The 18,426-nt window shown below is 36.3% G+C and overlaps 1 protein-coding gene across 1 annotated transcript in view; it reads right to left on the bottom strand.

Annotated features, from left to right (window-relative positions):
- Positions 1–948: 948 nt before the first annotated feature.
- ANKEF1 (ankyrin repeat and EF-hand domain containing 1) overlaps positions 949–18,426 on the bottom strand; it is a 30,453-nt gene continuing 12,975 nt past the window's right edge. Inside the window, exons 5-12 of the mRNA XM_006150916.1 lie at positions 17,980–18,179; positions 17,084–17,233; positions 15,199–15,322; positions 9,654–10,476; positions 7,611–7,837; positions 4,509–4,672; positions 2,751–2,888; positions 949–1,197 (exon numbers count right to left, since the gene is read on the bottom strand). Of these exons, the coding sequence (XP_006150978.1) occupies positions 1,039–1,197; positions 2,751–2,888; positions 4,509–4,672; positions 7,611–7,837; positions 9,654–10,476; positions 15,199–15,322; positions 17,084–17,233; positions 17,980–18,179 (1,985 nt within the window). The 3' untranslated portion in view covers positions 949–1,038. The remainder of the gene's footprint in view (positions 1,198–2,750; positions 2,889–4,508; positions 4,673–7,610; positions 7,838–9,653; positions 10,477–15,198; positions 15,323–17,083; positions 17,234–17,979; positions 18,180–18,426) is intronic.

The following is an 18,426-nucleotide window of genomic DNA, read 5'->3' on the forward strand; positions in this document are numbered from 1 at the left end:
ATCTGTCCATGGGGCCTGTAGATATTTTGAAACTCCTGCCCAAAACTGATGGGTGGTGCCTCCACTAGCTTTTAACTCAGTATTACATCTCCAGAGAAGATTGATTTTAAGTCTCAACTTTCTTAGAAAACAGTGCCTAATAAATTGATCAAATCTTAATCTTACACGTTCCTGTGAAGGAATTGTGTAGATGCAATTTAACATCTATAATTTGTTGACTTTGTTTAGAGCAGGGGAAGAGAAAAGTGAGACAGGGAAGGGAAACCCATAATGAAGGGTTTGTTATCTAATCACCACCATGAGCAATATGATCTTATTCCTACAACAGAGCTCTAGGCGTGAGAGTATGCACATCCTAACAAAGGTAAGGGAGCTGGGGGTGTTAATGCACTGCATCTTCAGTCACTATTGAGAGCGTCTTCCATGGAGATACAAATTCTCAGGCACTTTTGCCTATGTACAAGTTTAAGTGTCATACCTAAGGCATATGGCAGTCAGGCCTGTAAGCATGCCAATCTCAGGGCAAAAAAGAAATTGTGGCATACTAACAGTGTCTGCTGGAGATGGCAAAAGTTTATTTGAAAAACAAACCAAACAAACAAACAAGTTTATCTGATCCAAGATATTTAACACACATAATTTATAATCATGCCTGGAAAACAAACTCATTACTTAAAGGATTAAATATGATTTCTCTTTCCTAATCTTAAATAGTTTTCACTAATTTTCACTAGAATTGTATATTTAAATAGACATAATGATGTACATCTTGTCAATGCTTATTACCTAAATGCCATGTGTTCCATTGTATTCTTAAAGCGGATTGGCGGATTTATCCAGAATGGCGTAACATTCATTGAAAAATGAAATACATCCTCTCTAGAGAGCTCAGCAAGTTTATAATTGTTAAAGCAAAAAGAAATATTTGGTAACAAATTTCTAGTGCATGAATTGCTTTGATGGAAATATTTACTTTCTCCAAAAATTGGTCCCTGAGCCTCAGAGCATATAATTACCCCAATAAGCCAGTGTTGTGATTTAGATCTTCAAGGCAGCTTCCAATGTTCGAGCTTTCTCTGTAATGTTCTTCTGAAAAGGCATCATGAAATCCTCGAAGTCCACTTCATAAGTAAACCTCTCTCGCCGTAATTCCCTCTTCTTGATCAGCTCTGCTGTTGTGGCTTCAGGACTCCAAATCTTAAATAAATAGCCACAGTCAAGTAGTTAGAACAGCCAATAGATATGCTTCAACCCAGACCATTTTCAATTTGTAGTTTTAATTTAAAGACAACCCTACCCCCATGACATTAGAGATTATATGAACATTCCTATTTCTGACATGACTATCTGGAAAATTTAATTCAAAATGCTCTTCAATTACTTCTTCAGCAGTTACTCTTTGGTCAGCAGCTATCCATTTGTAGGATGTCAAATAGGAAAGCAAAGAGATTCAATGACCTGGGTTTACTACCTTTATGTCTTATGTGTAAGTCAAAATTATTTTTATAACAAAAAGCAGGGGGAGCTGCTTATTCAGCATGTTCTGATACATTGGAAAGACAACTCTTTTCTCCCAAAGATGACTTCACCTCTTTAACTATAAATATCTTAGGAGGCTACTGAATAAATCCAGTCTTGATTAGTACAAAACTATCAAGTGAGATGATAGTAGTGGTTATGAAGAGGAAGAGTTGGGTCTGAGAAATAGTAAAAAAAGTATCCAAAAGACACAATGACTAAATGGCTATAGGAAATGCCGTTGGCCAAAGAAGACTTCAGACTTTCAAGTAAAAATTAAATGTTGACATAGAAATAATAACAGAGGAAACCAGATATTGAAAGCTTTGAGTCAAAAGTCATAGGTCCTGACAAAAGGACATGCACAGACAGTAATTATGAAAGATAAACATTGGACATTTGTTTTGATGATATGTATAGAAGGCATTTGAAGAATGACATTATGGTTTTGCTATGCTATGAAAAGCTTTCCAGGGACCAGCAGTTAGCATAAGAGCTGCTTATTCAGCATGTTCTGATACATTGGAAAGACAACTCTTTTCTCCCAAAGATGACTTCACCTCTTTAACTATAAATATCTTAGGAGGCTACTGAATAAATCCAGTCTTGATTAGTACAAAACTATCAAGTGAGATGATAGTAGTGGTTATGAAGAGGAAGAGTTGGGTCTGAGAAATAGTAAAAAAAGTATCCAAAAGACACAATGACTAAATGGCTATAGGAAATGCCGTTGGCCAAAGAAGACTTCAGACTTTCAAGTAAAAATTAAATGTTGACATAGAAATAATAACAGAGGAAACCAGATATTGAAAGCTTTGAGTCAAAAGTCATAGGTCCTGACAAAAGGACATGCACAGACAGTAATTATGAAAGATAAACATTGGACATTTGTTTTGATGATATGTATAGAAGGCATTTGAAGAATGACATTATGGTTTTGCTATGCTATGAAAAGCTTTCCAGGGACCAGCAGTTAGCATAATGGCTACATCGCTGGACTCCCATGTAGTCAACCATGGTTCAAGTCCTGGACTGGGTGGCTTAAAACTCATGCCTGGCGTGTGTACATGCGTGCCCAAGATCCCAAGAAGAGAATGGAGGAGAAGGGATTGCAGCCTGGCCATTCCCCCTGGGGGATGATTTCTCGCTTTCTGTCTCTTTGTCTCTCTGGCAAACGCACGTACCCTATAGCAAAAACCTTGCCAAAAAAAAATTTTCCAAAATATACTTACCCGTCGTGGAATAAATGTGATATCCACTCTTTTGGTATAACCACTGGCGATCAATGAATTGAGATAAACCACATTATCTTTATGTTGTGCCTTTTCCTCTGATACCATTGGTACAGCATAAATGGATGAAAATGGTTCCTGGAAATAACAAAAACAAACCAAAACCCCAAACTGTAAGTTGCAAAGATGTGTCATTTTTAATATTATTTGTTTATCTTTGTCTCACTCTGTAGTTAGAAAAAAAACAAAAACTAAAACTAAAAACGCTATTATAAGAAGTTATAATTGAGATACATAGGATATTATAACTTTGGCTAGGGAGATACAAGGAAGAGATCATTTATTTGCCCTGCTTAGCACTACTTAGTTTATAGTATCACAATTCAGATAACAAAAGCCTTCAAGATACCCATCCTTGACCTGTGGCCACTCATTAATCAGAAGGACGGACTCCTATTAAAATAATGGTGCATGTAATAGGAGCTTTAGCTGATTGATTATGTATTTTAGTTCTTGCCATCCTGACTAATATCTTCCATGCTTATAGTTTTCTACTGTCTGCCTACAATCCCTTCACCTATCTATTTCCTACTAGCTACATTTAGCATTTCTTTCCAATTTGATGACATTAAAGCTTTTTCCTCTTAACTTCCATCTCTTGCTCTGTGTCTGCCAAGAATCTCCATCAAACCTCCAATTTCCCAAAAGAAACATCCAGCCTGGAATGCACAGTCAATGGCAAATCTTGAAGTCATAGAAATCCTTATGGGCAACAACTTCAATCTTTTCTTGATATTTTAGAGGTACTTAAACCACTTCAGATTACTAAGAACAGTCAATGTGGCACATTTAAAACCCAAAGTCATTGTGCAGAATACCCAAGTTATAAATAGATTCATATCCCAGAGTTTAGTGTTAGTCATTAAAATTCTTTGGTGGAATTGGAAGTAAGTAAAGTGAGCAATAAAACGTTATGAAACCAAAATGAAGGAAAATAATGCTTTTTCTTTTTTTCATTCCTCACTAGGATTACCCTCTTTCTCTGGCTATCTCATCAATTATGTACAATTTAGGAACAAATATATATATCTATATATATCTATATATCTATATATCTATATATATATCCATATATATATCCAGTATATATATATATATATATATCCATATCCAACATTCTAGTTGTTTTTGGCTGGATAAATTTGATTTTTGTGTGGATTCTATTTGCAATGAGCAATTTTTAGACTCTTCACTAATAGGAATTTTCTTGCTAGGTATTTCTGTAACATTACTATATGATGGTGCTACGAGTATGCATTGCATATTACTTTACCCATAGTGTGTAATAATATGTAAACAGTGATGCCACCCACTCCCCCAGCAAGATTTTGAGGAGTTCTAGGAACTAATGGGTAGTTAACTCTTTTCTTTCTTTCTTCTTTTTTTTAGGAGATTAGAAACATCTCAATTTTACTCTTGAAACAAAGATAAAACAAAATTAAACGAAATGCTCTCCCACATTGTTTATTTCTTTCAATCACTGTATATCTTTCCTTTTAGATTTTTTTGAATTTTTAAAATTTTATACATTTAATCATACATAACTTAGCGTGTGACTTGAATTTACATGACATGAATACACATCAGTCCAGTCAAGGATACAAAACACATTATCATCAATAGATAATAATCCATTTCTGTGTCCTATAAATGCCTTTTCTGTTTTCCTCCTTAATTTCTAGTTAACTCTTTTCTTACCTCTTCTTTCTTAATTTCAGTGCCTTCCGTCTTCTGTTTAAGAGGTGGCTTGCCCTTCAGTTTTTGATTTTCTGCTGGTTTTGGCATGTTATCTAGCTTTTCTTTAATCAAATCAATTATTCTATAGTCAGCATAAGCTTTTGCAACATCCATGGCACTATGCCCTGTTTGAAAAATAAATATAAATTCAAAGTTCAATAAACAGATTAATTATAAACAAACTTGGCACGTTAGCCTTAAGCATGTGGTAGTAAGGGTTATTATGAAAGCAAATGAATAGTATATGGAAGTTCACAAGAGAGACCAGATAATTTCTATGATAGATTTAGGTCTAAAATCCCATGAATTAAAATAGCACATACTGTTATAAAACTTAACATCTATCATAATATTTTTGACTATTTTTTTTAATTGATTGGAAATATTAGTGCTGCAGATTTTTTTCTTTTTTTAAGAGAGAGATTTTCACTATAGCGTACATATGTACTTGCTGGAGAGACAGAAAGTGAAAAATCACTCCCTAGGAGGATGACCATGCCACAATCCCTTCCACTCCTCCATTCTCCTCTCAGGATTTGGGGCACGCATGCATACACACCCAGCATGAGTTTTAAGTTGCCGGGCCTGCGACTTGAACTATGGTTGACTCCATGGAAATTTAGTGACATAATCATTACGCCATATGCTGGTTCTAACATATTTTATTTTGAATATCCAATTGGCAGTTCTCTTCCAGCGTTGTGCAAACTTCCTTTTGTGTGATAATTTTGCATTATTTTTTCCTTCTTGTGATACAACGATACAAATTCCAAAAGCCTAGGGAAGCTGGTGGTCACAAGGGCTTTAGATAGACATCTGAATATTATCTCACCTGTGTTTGTCATCAGGAAGGCCTGTGCTATACCACTGGTGACTCAGAGGCAGTTTGCAGCAGCCAGAGATAATAACGCTCTCTTAGACCCAAAGGAAGCAATAAGTCCCATTATAAGAAAATGACAACTCCAAACAAGGGATACATATATTTATTCAAATATTTTTATTCTTTATGTGTAGTATTTATGATATCAGATAGGTAACCTGTTTACTTCCCAGAGATGAGGAAACCTTAGTTTAGGAATGATTTTGTCCATTTTTATATGGAATCCAAAGTCTACATAGTTTTTAGACTATAACCTAAAGTCTTTGACTTAGGCTTTACATAGTCTTTAAACTATGCCAATTATTGGGAACTAGCAGTTAGCGTAATGGCTATGTCGCTGGACTCCCACATAGTCAACCGCGGTTCACGTCCCGGACCTGGTGGCTTAAAACTCACGCCGGGCACGTGTGCGTGCATGCCCAAGATCCCGAGAGGAGAATGGAGGAGAAAGGATTGTGGTATGACCATCCTCCCTGGTGGGTGATTTCTCGCTTTCTGTCTCTCTATCTCTCTCTGTCTGTCTGGCAAGCGCACGCGACCTATAGCGAAAACCTCTCCAGGAACACATACTGTTATAAAACTTAACATCTATCATAATATTTTTGACTATTTTTTTTAATTGATTGGAAATATTAGTGCTGCAGATTTTTTTCTTTTTTTAAGAGAGAGATTTTCACTATAGCGTACATATGTACTTGCTGGAGAGACAGAAAGTGAAAAATCACTCCCTAGGAGGATGACCATGCCACAATCCCTTCCACTCCTCCATTCTCCTCTCAGGATTTGGGGCACGCATGCATACACACCCAGCATGAGTTTTAAGTTGCCGGGCCTGCGACTTGAACTATGGTTGACTCCATGGAAATTTAGTGACATAATCATTACGCCATATGCTGGTTCTAACATATTTTATTTTGAATATCCAATTGGCAGTTCTCTTCCAGCGTTGTGCAAACTTCCTTTTGTGTGATAATTTTGCATTATTTTTTCCTTCTTGTGATACAACGATACAAATTCCAAAAGCCTAGGGAAGCTGGTGGTCACAAGGGCTTTAGATAGACATCTGAATATTATCTCACCTGTGTTTGTCATCAGGAAGGCCTGTGCTATACCACTGGTGACTCAGAGGCAGTTTGCAGCAGCCAGAGATAATAACGCTCTCTTAGACCCAAAGGAAGCAATAAGTCCCATTATAAGAAAATGACAACTCCAAACAAGGGATACATATATTTATTCAAATATTTTTATTCTTTATGTGTAGTATTTATGATATCAGATAGGTAACCTGTTTACTTCCCAGAGATGAGGAAACCTTAGTTTAGGAATGATTTTGTCCATTTTTATATGGAATCCAAAGTCTACATAGTTTTTAGACTATAACCTAAAGTCTTTGACTTAGGCTTTACATAGTCTTTAAACTATGCCAATTATTGGGAACTAGCAGTTAGCGTAATGGCTATGTCGCTGGACTCCCACATAGTCAACCGCGGTTCACGTCCCGGACCTGGTGGCTTAAAACTCACGCCGGGCACGTGTGCGTGCATGCCCAAGATCCCGAGAGGAGAATGGAGGAGAAAGGATTGTGGTATGACCATCCTCCCTGGTGGGTGATTTCTCGCTTTCTGTCTCTCTATCTCTCTCTGTCTGTCTGGCAAGCGCACGCGACCTATAGCGAAAACCTCTCCAGGAAAAAAAAAAAAAAAACTATGCCAATTATTAGGGATTAACAGTCATAATGGTGTGATATCTCAAGGTTCAACCTGCAGACTAGTGCAAGTCCACAAACTAATCATTACTAGTCCACAATGAAGGAAGAACAGACTAAGGGTTTACGATTTTTATAGCAATTTAATCTAATGATTTTCTATCATTTGAATCTAATGATTAAAAATCATTTTGGCTTATAACTTATGCTTTTTACAATTTCACTTTTCCAGTGAATAATTTTTATTGGTTTTTACAAGAGTATCAGTTTATGACACATTATAAAGAACTGGCTCTTCAACACCAATAATATGTGAAACACTAAGTATGAAACAAATTTCCCTAACATTTAACTCTGGCTTGTGCTGGCACCAGTAACCCAAGGGAAAATGTTCTTCTATAAGAACAGAAGCCAAAGGAATTTGGAGTCTAAAATTAATTCTTTTTCAAACTTAATCATCTCTAATATGAATACATACCTTTTCTATTTTCCAGCTGGAATTTAGCACCAATATCAAGTAGGTATTTTACAGTATCCAGTCTACAGCTTTCAATGGCTCTACTTAAAGGAGTTGAGTTATTGATAGAAAGTGCATCTATTAAAGCTCCAGATTTGACTAGCAGCTCAACAATGTCTTGTTGACCTGCGTGACATGCAAAATGGAGTGGAGTCCATAGAAAATTATCTGTTGCATTAACATTAGCCCTGTAAAATAAGGCAGATGTTCAAACTAAAAATATTGGTTGTTGCAAGCAGTGGATGCTGAAAATACAAATTAAGATTATATATAGTTTTATCAAGTGATTAGTTGTTAACCAAGTAAATTCTGCATAAAATTAAACTCTGCTGTATTTTTTATTGAAACCTCTTTGTTCTGCATTATTTGACAGTCTTAGCTTTCTTAATTACATATACTATAAAAGACACTTAGATCCTAGGGATTACAATTTTTACAAAGGTTAAAAAATCAAGGAAAATTATAAAACTGCTTCTAGTAAAGACAAAACAGACAGGAAATATAAAACTTATATTATTCCATTTTGTGTCTACTTTCTCTGCATGTTATAAATTTTTAAATGAAACTCCATTATTAAAATTCTAAGCATTATAATGTATTATTTAAGCTTTTAGTCCTATTTAGAAATGCACTATCCCAAAATTCAAATTCTCATTCGTTCCTGTAAAGTCCTCTTGATAACATACAAATGTCATATTTTCTTCAACATTAAACATTATAGTAATAATAACACTTATACCTTTGCTCAAGTATGCCATTACTGTGCTAAGTGCTTTACATATTTCAATATATTTCAATTCATTTAATTTTCAACAAATTTTGTAAGTCCCGTTTTTTTTTCCCATTAAATATATGAGAAAATGGAGGCACAAAGATGTTAAGAAACTTACCCCCAGTCATACAACTGTGATAGAAAGAAAAAAACCTAAACAAATGTTTTAGTTTAAAAAGCCAAGTTAAAAAGTCATGTTTTGATATCTTAAAGACATTTTAAAATGAGCCACGGAAAAGATAGCCCTCGTTGGAGGAAGACAGAGGGTTTTAGAGGAACTAAAACAGGCCCTTCATCATTATGGTCACCATCCAGCTTGTCTGAATTTGTTGGGATGCCCACAAAGAAAAGATGCAGATTAAAACGTGACTCCACACCATCTAGGTGAAGCTCTTACACCAAAGTGAGTGGCCTGCTACTGACAGGCCAGTAATACCCACTCTGAAAAGTCCTCCTGCCCCAAGAAAACTTGTTGGCTTTCATTTTGTGTATGATTCTTACTGGCAAACTGTCTTTGTGCATGTACGATCCTATATGCCTATTAGCCTTGTGACTCAGATCTATTTAATAAGGACTTCAGTATGAAGCACTTTTTCATACTACTAAAATTCTGAAACTGAATGTTTGTTTCTTTGTAAGATAGAGGGCACATGCACTCGCCAGAGAGAAAGAGAGACAAAGTGGGTGAGAAAGCACTCCCTAGTGGGTGTAGTCAAGCCACAATCCTTTCTCCTCCATTTCTCCATCCTATTGGGATTTGGGGAATGACACACATGTGCCTGGCATGTTTTATACGCCACTAGGGCCAGGATTTGAAATGCAGTGTTGGCCATGTGGGCTCAGACTCCCGTAACCACCAGGCCACCAGACTAGCCCCTGAATGTCTCTTAAGGCCTTTGGTTCACATCCATGAAATATAAAAATATAAAACTCAGAAACCAGCAGTTAGCGTAATGGTTATGTCGCTGGACTCCCACGTAGTCGACTGCAGTTTGCGTCCCGGACCCGGTGGCTTAGAACTCACGCTGGGTGCTTGTGTTTGCATGCCCAAGTTCCCAAGAGGAGAATGGAAGAGAAGGTATTGTGGTGTGACCATCCCCCCTGGGGGGGTGATTTCTCTCTTTCTGTCTCTATGTCTCTCTCTGTCTGTCTGGCGAGCGCACACGCCCTATAGCAAAAACCTCTCAAACAAAGAAAAAAATATATAAAATTCACTCAATCAAAAAACATACCCTTTCTCAAGAAGAAACTTGACTACGTCTATGTTTCCACAAGCACAGGCTGTCATAAGTGGTGTTTTGTAATAATTATCCTTCATATCCACAGGTATTCCTGATTCAAAAGCCTTTTTCAGAGAAGCCAGGTCTCCTGCCTTGGTGATAAAATTAATATTTGAAAATACTTTCCCTGGATCATCAATGTACCAAGCAGAGTCATCCTGAATGGGATGTTTTGGTGGACGATCTCTATTAAACCGACTGCTATCTGTTACATTCTCATAGGTTTCAATCATGTAATACGGTGGCCCACCATCCAGGCGGCGTGGAAATGCAGTCTCAGGAATGACACAGATGGGAAAGGGTAAAACAAATTTGCCTTTTTTCCCCTTTCTGCCTATCCCTTTTTTCCTTTTCTTAGGCCCAAAAGATCCCAAGACAAATGATTTGTGTAAGTATCTGATTCCTTTGAAGAACTCATTGATGTTGACCCCTCCTCCTCGGACTTTTTCATGCATTGTAGCTATGGAAGCCAGTTGTTCTGAGTTTGCGTAGTCTTGCCTCTCTTCCAGTGTCAGCACAAAGTCCTCTCTAGACACAGTCCCATCACCCTTGTCCACAAACGAAAAGGCTTCTCGAAGGAAAGACTCATGTTCTACTGACCAGTCATGTAGGCGAAGGGCCCATATTGGATTAGGATTTTTCGCTCCTGGTCTGGACAGTTTATTAGCAATTCGCTCTGCCCGACGTATTTCCTTGCTTGCTGCTTTGAAGCCACCTTCCTTTGCCACAGTCCTGGGTGTTTTATGATCTAAATTCTTCCATTTAAGGTCACATCCTAAAACATAAAGCATTGTTATTACAATGGTGCTAAGGCATCTGCATGGCCCTGCAAATAACATTCATCCAACTGCTTTCTTAATTTTGAGTGATTGCTCTAAAGTGTATCCCTAAATGATATTTGTATAGGAAGAGCACATTTAGCTATTATTATTAAAGCATTGGGGCCAGCGGCTGGTGGTTAAGGTGCTGGACAATTTCACATGGCTGATCATGGTTCAGTTTTGTACCTGGTGGCTTGCTTTCTCAATTTCCCTCTCTCTCTCTGTTTCTCTCTGGTAAAATAATAATAATAATATGAATAAATAAAATTAAAGAAATAGTTCTTTAACAAATAGAATTACAGCATTAAGCTGTGATTTTTTTTTTCTATAAGCTTTACTTAGGTGAATTCGGAGGGAGAAAATTCACAATTTATATGATCTGGCCACAAAGTATAAGGACATTTATTCCTAGAGATACTTGAAGGAAATGTTATATTGAGATACTTGCTACAGAGATTTCATGCCAACAGGAAAAGAACAAGGTATATTTGAATTTGGAATGAAGAAACAAGATTCATACACTTACATAAGACCTGATAAACTCAGAATGCTGACCTTATCTGCTTCTTTTGAATAATTTAGACTGTTTATTCATACGATCTTAAAGTATATTTTATCTGTATTTTTCATTAAATTAGCCTAATTTATACTCATCTGTGTTTTGTGATTTTCCTCCTTAAAAGTAAAAAAAAGCTATTTCTTAATCAGGTCTGAGGATTCTAGTATTATATTTGCATGCAGGTTGGAAGGCAAAATACATTTTGCTTTTAAATCCTCCCTTAATTCAAATGATAAGACTGACATTATTATTATTTTTCAATTGTCATGCAATTTATGGGATCACCAGAGAGAGAGAGACAGGGAGACAGAGAGAGAGGGAGAGAGAGAAAGCACCCCCCCCACCCCCCTAAAATGGAGCATGGTCATGCCACAATCCCTTCTCTTACATTTCTCCATTGTTTCAGAATTTTAGGCACACACATACACACACACACACACACACACACACACACACACACAACTGCCACATTTGTCAAGTCTCTGGGCTAGAATTAGAACTGTGGTTGTCCATGTAGAATCCAGCTCCCTTGACCACTAGGCTAAGGGGCTGATCCTCAACATTATTTGTAAATAGTTTCCAAATAAATGAACTCTTACAAATGCCTGAGAAATATATTTAGTGCTACCAAGAAGGCTATGTAAAACATAATAGATGTCTTGAGACATCAAAAATCCAATAGATGTATAAATAAATTAGGCCACAAAGGAGCTCTTTCTAGTGTTTAAAGGCTCTTCTGTTGCTTTGCCAGCATCACATGATCAAAAAAGATTGGTATTCAATCAGTATATCTGCCATACCAGAATGTATAGGCAGTTGTATACAAAAATAATACATACTGTTTCGACACTTTACTTTTTTTTTTTTTCTTTTTTTGTCAAAAAGGTGTTTTCCTTGATGGGCACAGTAAGATTCATAGTATTATTTTACATTTTTATGTTTGAGAGAACAACAAAAAAAAAGGCCTTAAAACCAAAACAAGAAAAAAATCATCCATATTTTTCAAGATTAACAATTTCTTTAACATTGTCAAAAAGTACATTTTTATACAAAGGTTGATAATTGTATTAATAACAGAAAAATTCAAAAAGGGTATTGGAATGCACAATTCCAAAATTTCATTTTTTGGAAAATTTTAGGAGCAGTGATTTATTGGGAAGGGGACCCAGCTGTAGTAAGTGGGGACTCCAAAAACTTATAGAAAAATGGAATTAAAGTATAGTTCATTTTAAAGCAAACAAAACCGAAATCCATTCAGAGTATTTTCACTATATGCATTTTCTATGAAATTTTAAAAGGCTAGTATAATACCACAGCATAGTAATTCCATAGTAATTCTAGTTTTCTCTTTTTATTTAGCTATTTTGCTTATTTGGAGTATCTGTGGTTTTATTTACCTCCTTTCACATCACTCTTTATATTTACTCCTGCATTAAGGATTTAAGAACTTTGAACTTACTGTAGCTTTTCTCTTCTGCTTCTAGTTTCCTCCTACTTATAATCTTTGATGTGGAAAAAAGGGTCCAATATCCCCACTTAAAAGTTCTGAAGGCATTTTTCGTTTCTTTTCTTCTCCTTTTTAGAGAGAGATTTTTGCTATAGGGAGCATATGCTCACCAGAGAGACAGAGAGACAAAAAGCGAGAATTCACCCCCCAGGGAAGATGTCCATGCTGCAATCCCTTCTTCTCCCTTCTTCTCTTGAGATTTTGGACCTGCATGCACACATGCCCTGCATGAGTTTTAAACTGCTGGGTCCGGGACTCTCAACTATGTGGGAGTTCAGCAACGTAACTGTTTTGCCATCTGCTGGTCCCTTTTTATCCTTTTGACGTAGGACTTGTCCTCTCTTTTATGATTAATAAATCAAAAATCCATTCTTTCCCTTTGTGATTTCTGGTCCTTCACGATAAAGATGCTCAACTTACAGCTGACTGGTGCCACAGAACACAGGGAACCAAGGGCTGATGAGGAGAACCTTCAGGAAGCCCTCAGGAGGACTTCTCTGAACCACCCTCTGGTGCCCTTGGATATGACTCCTGCCTGCCTACAGGGGGTTGTAAATTGCTCCAGCTACAGGACTACAATATTCACTCCATAGAGAGCATATTCAGGGAGATATTTCAAGGTGGGGAACTAATCCAGCCAGCATAAATGATTTACATTGAAGTACAGAAGAGACTAAACTTAGGGAGTTTGTTCAGAAATGAGCACCATTGCTAATGCTTTCTTGTTGTGCTGGCTGCCTTAAATAGAAGACTCCAATGGTAGAAATGGAAGATATTAAGATAACACTTCTGCTGTGGATTTGGGTCACCCACATGGGACCTAGTGATATGGTTGTCTTCTCGAACATGCTAAAGAACTTGAACATTTTCAGACATTTCCTTTAGACATAGTCTTATGATTCTTGAAAGAAAATAGATCTTTTCTGCATCTTGGGCAAGACCTTTCTGCATGACCTATACTACTGGGTTGTTGGAAAAATTATGACACATATTTTGCACAGAAAAACAGAAAAAATGCCTGACTTTTCTGACAACCCAGTGTGACTATTAATATTATAAATATAAGGTCTGCAAGAACTTCCTGCATGACGCAAGCTCTGGCCTTTAGTTTCTCAATGTGCTTTCTGTGACTTTATATCAGAAATACATAAATGATAGAGTACATGTGTGGTGATATTTGTCCCAATAAAATATAAGTCCACATATTAAACTAAGGCAGATCTTCAGTTTTCAGAAATACACAAAGTTGGGATGAATAGTTAGCATAATGGCTATGCCACTGGACTCCCATGTAGTTGACCGCAGTTCAAGTCCCAGACTTGGTGGCTTAAACTCACACTGGGTGCATGTGTGTGCGTGCCCAAGATCCAGAGAGGAGAACGGAGGAGAAGGGATTGCGGCGTGGCCATCCTCCCTGGGGGGGGAGGGGGTGATTTCTCGCTTTCTGTCTCCCTGTCTCTCTTTGTCTCTCTGGTGAGCACATGCGCCCTATAGCAAAAACCTCTCCAAAGAAAGAAAATAAAAGAAATACACAAAGTTAAAATATTAGAATAAACTGCTATTAGTGGCAGATTGGAAAACAAGAGAAGACAAATTTTTGTCAGAGGACAAAAACTACATTTGATATATTTTTCTTTCCTCATTTGTTAAAAAGTTTTATTATTTGAGGGGATTATTGTTATTAGTTTTCAAGGAAATATGAAAGGTATGAATTTATAAAAGTGAAAATGGATCAGCTATGTAGGCATGTTAGATTATAATATTAATGGGTATACTCTAGGATCTTAGGTCTTAGTGACTTCTAAAATTCTATGCCTATGTAGAGGAAAGAAAAACATGTATTTTCTCTGTTTTATTAAATTTTTGCCTATTTATCATAAGTTGGAAAGAAATGTACAAAACTCAGCAAAGTACAATTCCTTTGCTAGCAGAGTATAAATAACTTAATATACAGTTAGCATGTAAATAACAACAAATTGATGTGTAGTTTTTAGCTTAACTAGTTAATAGTTTCATGTTAAGAAACTCACTGTGGTATAGATACCAATTTATATTCTTAAATTAATAGTTACTTTAAAGTTAGAAGACAATATAACATAACAAACATTACTTATATTTAAAATTTTCATAAAATTTTCCTGTTTCCACCAAAAATATTTACCCCATAATCACAAATTATCAAGAAAATTATCTTTGCATTTGACATACTACCCCATTTTTTTCAATAAAATAATTAAAAATTTAGACTAAAGGTAATAGTCTTCAATGTCTGACCATTTTTTAAATAGATGTTCGTATTTTTCAAAATAACGATTTAATCAACTGGGTGCACTTTTACTAACTAGTTGACTCCTGAACAATCCCCTCTAGTGTTTTAACAACAACCTAAAGCATTTGGAGAAATGAGTTTTCAACACTTTTAAAACCAGACTCATGATTTAATAGAAGGTAGTGTAAGAAAAAAAACTTCAGCTTTTTTTATGCATACAAATGAAGCTTGGCAAGTAGAAAAGAGAAGCAACTGACGAGTGACAGGCCCAAATTCTCAGCTCATCCATGACACAGGTAAATTATACATCGTTGAAGCACAATGTTGCCAGACAATTTTACCTCGCTGAGCTAGATATTTACAGCAATCTGCAAAACCGCCCATGGCCGCGTAATGAAGTGGTGTGTTCCCATTCATGGCAATCAGTCCCATGTCTCCGTTGTAGCTAAAAAGCAGCTTCAATATCTGAAAAATAAAGAGTGGATATTGTAGAGGAATAGGAACATATCTGTACTAAATGAAGACAGGCACCTAGGCCTGCACCATCCAGGATATTGCATATTACCCACATGTGGCTACTGAAGATTCAAATGGAAATGAATTCAACTGAGAAAAATTAGAAGCATAGTTTCTTAGCTTTGCTAGCTACATTTAAAGTACTCAGAATTGGGTATCAGCAGGTGGCATAGTGATTAGGGTGCTGAACACTCCCACATGGTCGACCACAGTTCAAATCCTGGGCCTGGTGGCTTGCTTGCTTTCTCTCTCTCTGTTTCTATGTCTCCCTCTGTCAAATGAAAATAAATGATGAATAAATAAAATTAAATAAAATAATTTAAAAAATACTTAAAAGCTATATGTGGCTGCAGTGCTGTCACAGATATAGAACAGTTTTTCATCACTGAATGTTTTATCAGATAGCATTGATCTAGAGAATATAGAAAACTCTATATTAAGATGGGGCATCAATATTTTGGTAAAGGTAAGGGAAGTTAAGAAAAATATTAGAATAGGGCAAACCTCAGGGGAGCAAATTCTTTCCCAAATGTGACTTCTATTGTTAGGCATAATTTTACTACAGGAAAGAGACTTTAAAAAGTGACAAAAATAAAGATAACTACTTCTTTTTTCTTTTCTTTTCTTCTTCTTTTTTTTTTTTTTTTCCCCATAGAATGCATGTGCTGGCTAGAGAGGAGAGAGACAGAGAGTCAATGAGAGGGAAAGTAAGAAGTCACCCCCCCAGAAGATATGGCCACATTGCAATCTCTTCTCCTCCATTCTCCTCCAGAGATTTTGGGCACATGTGCCCAGTGAGAGTTTCAAACATCCAGGTCCAGGACTCTAACCACATCAGCCATGTGAGAATCCAGCACTATAAACACTGTGCCACCTGGTGGCCCCAAGATAACTCTCTTAACACTCAAAACTGAAGAAATTCTAGAAGAAATTCTAAGTTAAAAAAATAGGGTAGTCAGGACCTATGGATGGTTTAATGGTTGCGTTGTTGGACTCCCACATAGTTGAAAGTGTTTCAAGTCTCAGACCTGGTGGATTAAAACTCACACCAAGCCCACGTGAGTGTGCCCAAGATCCCAAGTGGAGAATGGAGGAGAAGAGATTGCGGCATGGCCCTGCCCCCAGGGGTGATTTCTCACTTTCTGTCTCTCTGGCAAGTACATGTACCTTATAACAAAAATCTCTCTAAAAAAAAAATAGTATTAATTACTGTTTTGTTTCTGCAATGTTACTGTATCTATGAGAAATTCTTTACTGACACATTCAGATAATCGGAGTACTTGCAGTTTAAAATTCAGGTGTATTCTTATATACACATAAATGTCAGGTATGTAAGAATATGACAGCACTGTTCTCCCCACACATAGATCATATTACAGTTTGAAGATTCTAATACATGAAGGAAACGTAATATGGGGTAGTTTTGGTATGTGTACATTTTTCATTGTCATGGTCAAATGTACTGAAAAATAGTAGTAGTAATGTTAAGTGAATAAATCAATAAGCAGATAAAACTGAATAAAGTGCTAGAACATAAAATATGTTTTTAAAGATATAATTTTGGCATTGTTTAGGGAAAATTAAGATGAAAACAACACAGGTAACTTAGAAAAAATTCTAGCTTAGTGCACCTATATGATATATAAAAATTTTGAGAAAAGGAGAGAAAAGTTTTAGTGACAAATGTTAAAACACAGGGCATATTATTACATCAAAAAAGCCTCCTTTGGCAGCAAAATGAGCAGCGTGATGTCTGTCATTGTCAAATGCATTCACGTCACCTCCTCGTTCCAATATCCCTCGAACTACTTCCAACACCCCTTCTCTTGATGCTTCCATTAAAGCTGTGCGTCCTGTGGACTGGACAAACAAATCAAATATTGTTTATTCCTGTGATCTGAAATAACATATTTGGTATAAAATGTTATGAATATACTCAACTTTAGTTTGACAAGCTTAGTTCTCTACATTTTTTCTTAGTTTCACAATGCAAAGAAAAATTAAGCAAGTACAATGGATTAATGGTTAAAATGTAGAATTCCAAAACGAGTCAGGAAATTAAAAAAATTTTCTGTCATAGCCCAAGTGAAATGTTCACATGAGAACCTCATGCTACAGTAATGCATTTCTGGTGAAGAAAAGAGAGAGAGAAAGCAGGAAAATGGGTGAAATGTGCTAAAATGAGGTTGATAGTTTTTCAAATGGGAAGAAAATCTATTTTTAGTGTCTGAAAATTATAAAAGACAATGCAATGGAATGAGTCAAATGAGGAGAGGTAACAAAATGAATAAGAGAAACAGGACTATATTTTCCCCCCAAGAATAATATGTTTATTAGGCACCAGTGATACCTTTTCTACTATTTTTTTATGATCATATTTTGACATTGCACATCATAAATACCAATTTTACCAACATAATTAGGAAACAGATTGTGGAGTCATGGCAATAGAAGATAATGAAAGCACATCATTTTCAAGCATGATGAGTTGAAATGAACAGTCTATAAGCTAACAGGATAGTTTTTAGCTTATTTAAATGCAAAAATTATACTGATAAGACAGTAATTGGAAAAAGAAATATGTATAATCACAGGAATAGTCATACTGTGTTGATAGCATTTGGATTGGCTCCTTTCTCCAAAAAGGTCAGGCACACGTCTTTAACATCATGTGCATCTTCACAGGCTCTGAGGAATATTGGTTTTCCTTCATAGGTAGAATTGTTGACATCTGCACCATGTTCAAGGGCAATCAGAGCACAGCGATAATGCCGCTTAGTAGGGAGGATGCAGTAAAACAAAACACCTGCCAAAAAAAATAGAATCCCCAAAGGGTACTTAGTTAAAGTCTGGCTAGGTTAGAATCTAATAGGAGGGAAAATCTGATGAGGTAAAAATCCATAGTTAGATAGTTCAAGATGGTAAAGCAAGCCATATCTGCTTTGGTGTCCCTTCTGAAATAAACACCATGACAGATTTCTTTTTTTCTTTTTCAGATCATCTCTGAAAGAGCGAAAAACCAGCCACAACCACAGGTGACAGCACCTAGTGTA

The sequence above is a fragment of the Tupaia chinensis genome, unplaced genomic scaffold (genome assembly GCF_000334495.1).
Source record: "Tupaia chinensis unplaced genomic scaffold, TupChi_1.0 Scaffold000305_1, whole genome shotgun sequence".
In the NCBI taxonomy this organism is placed as follows: domain Eukaryota; kingdom Metazoa; phylum Chordata; class Mammalia; order Scandentia; family Tupaiidae; genus Tupaia; species Tupaia belangeri.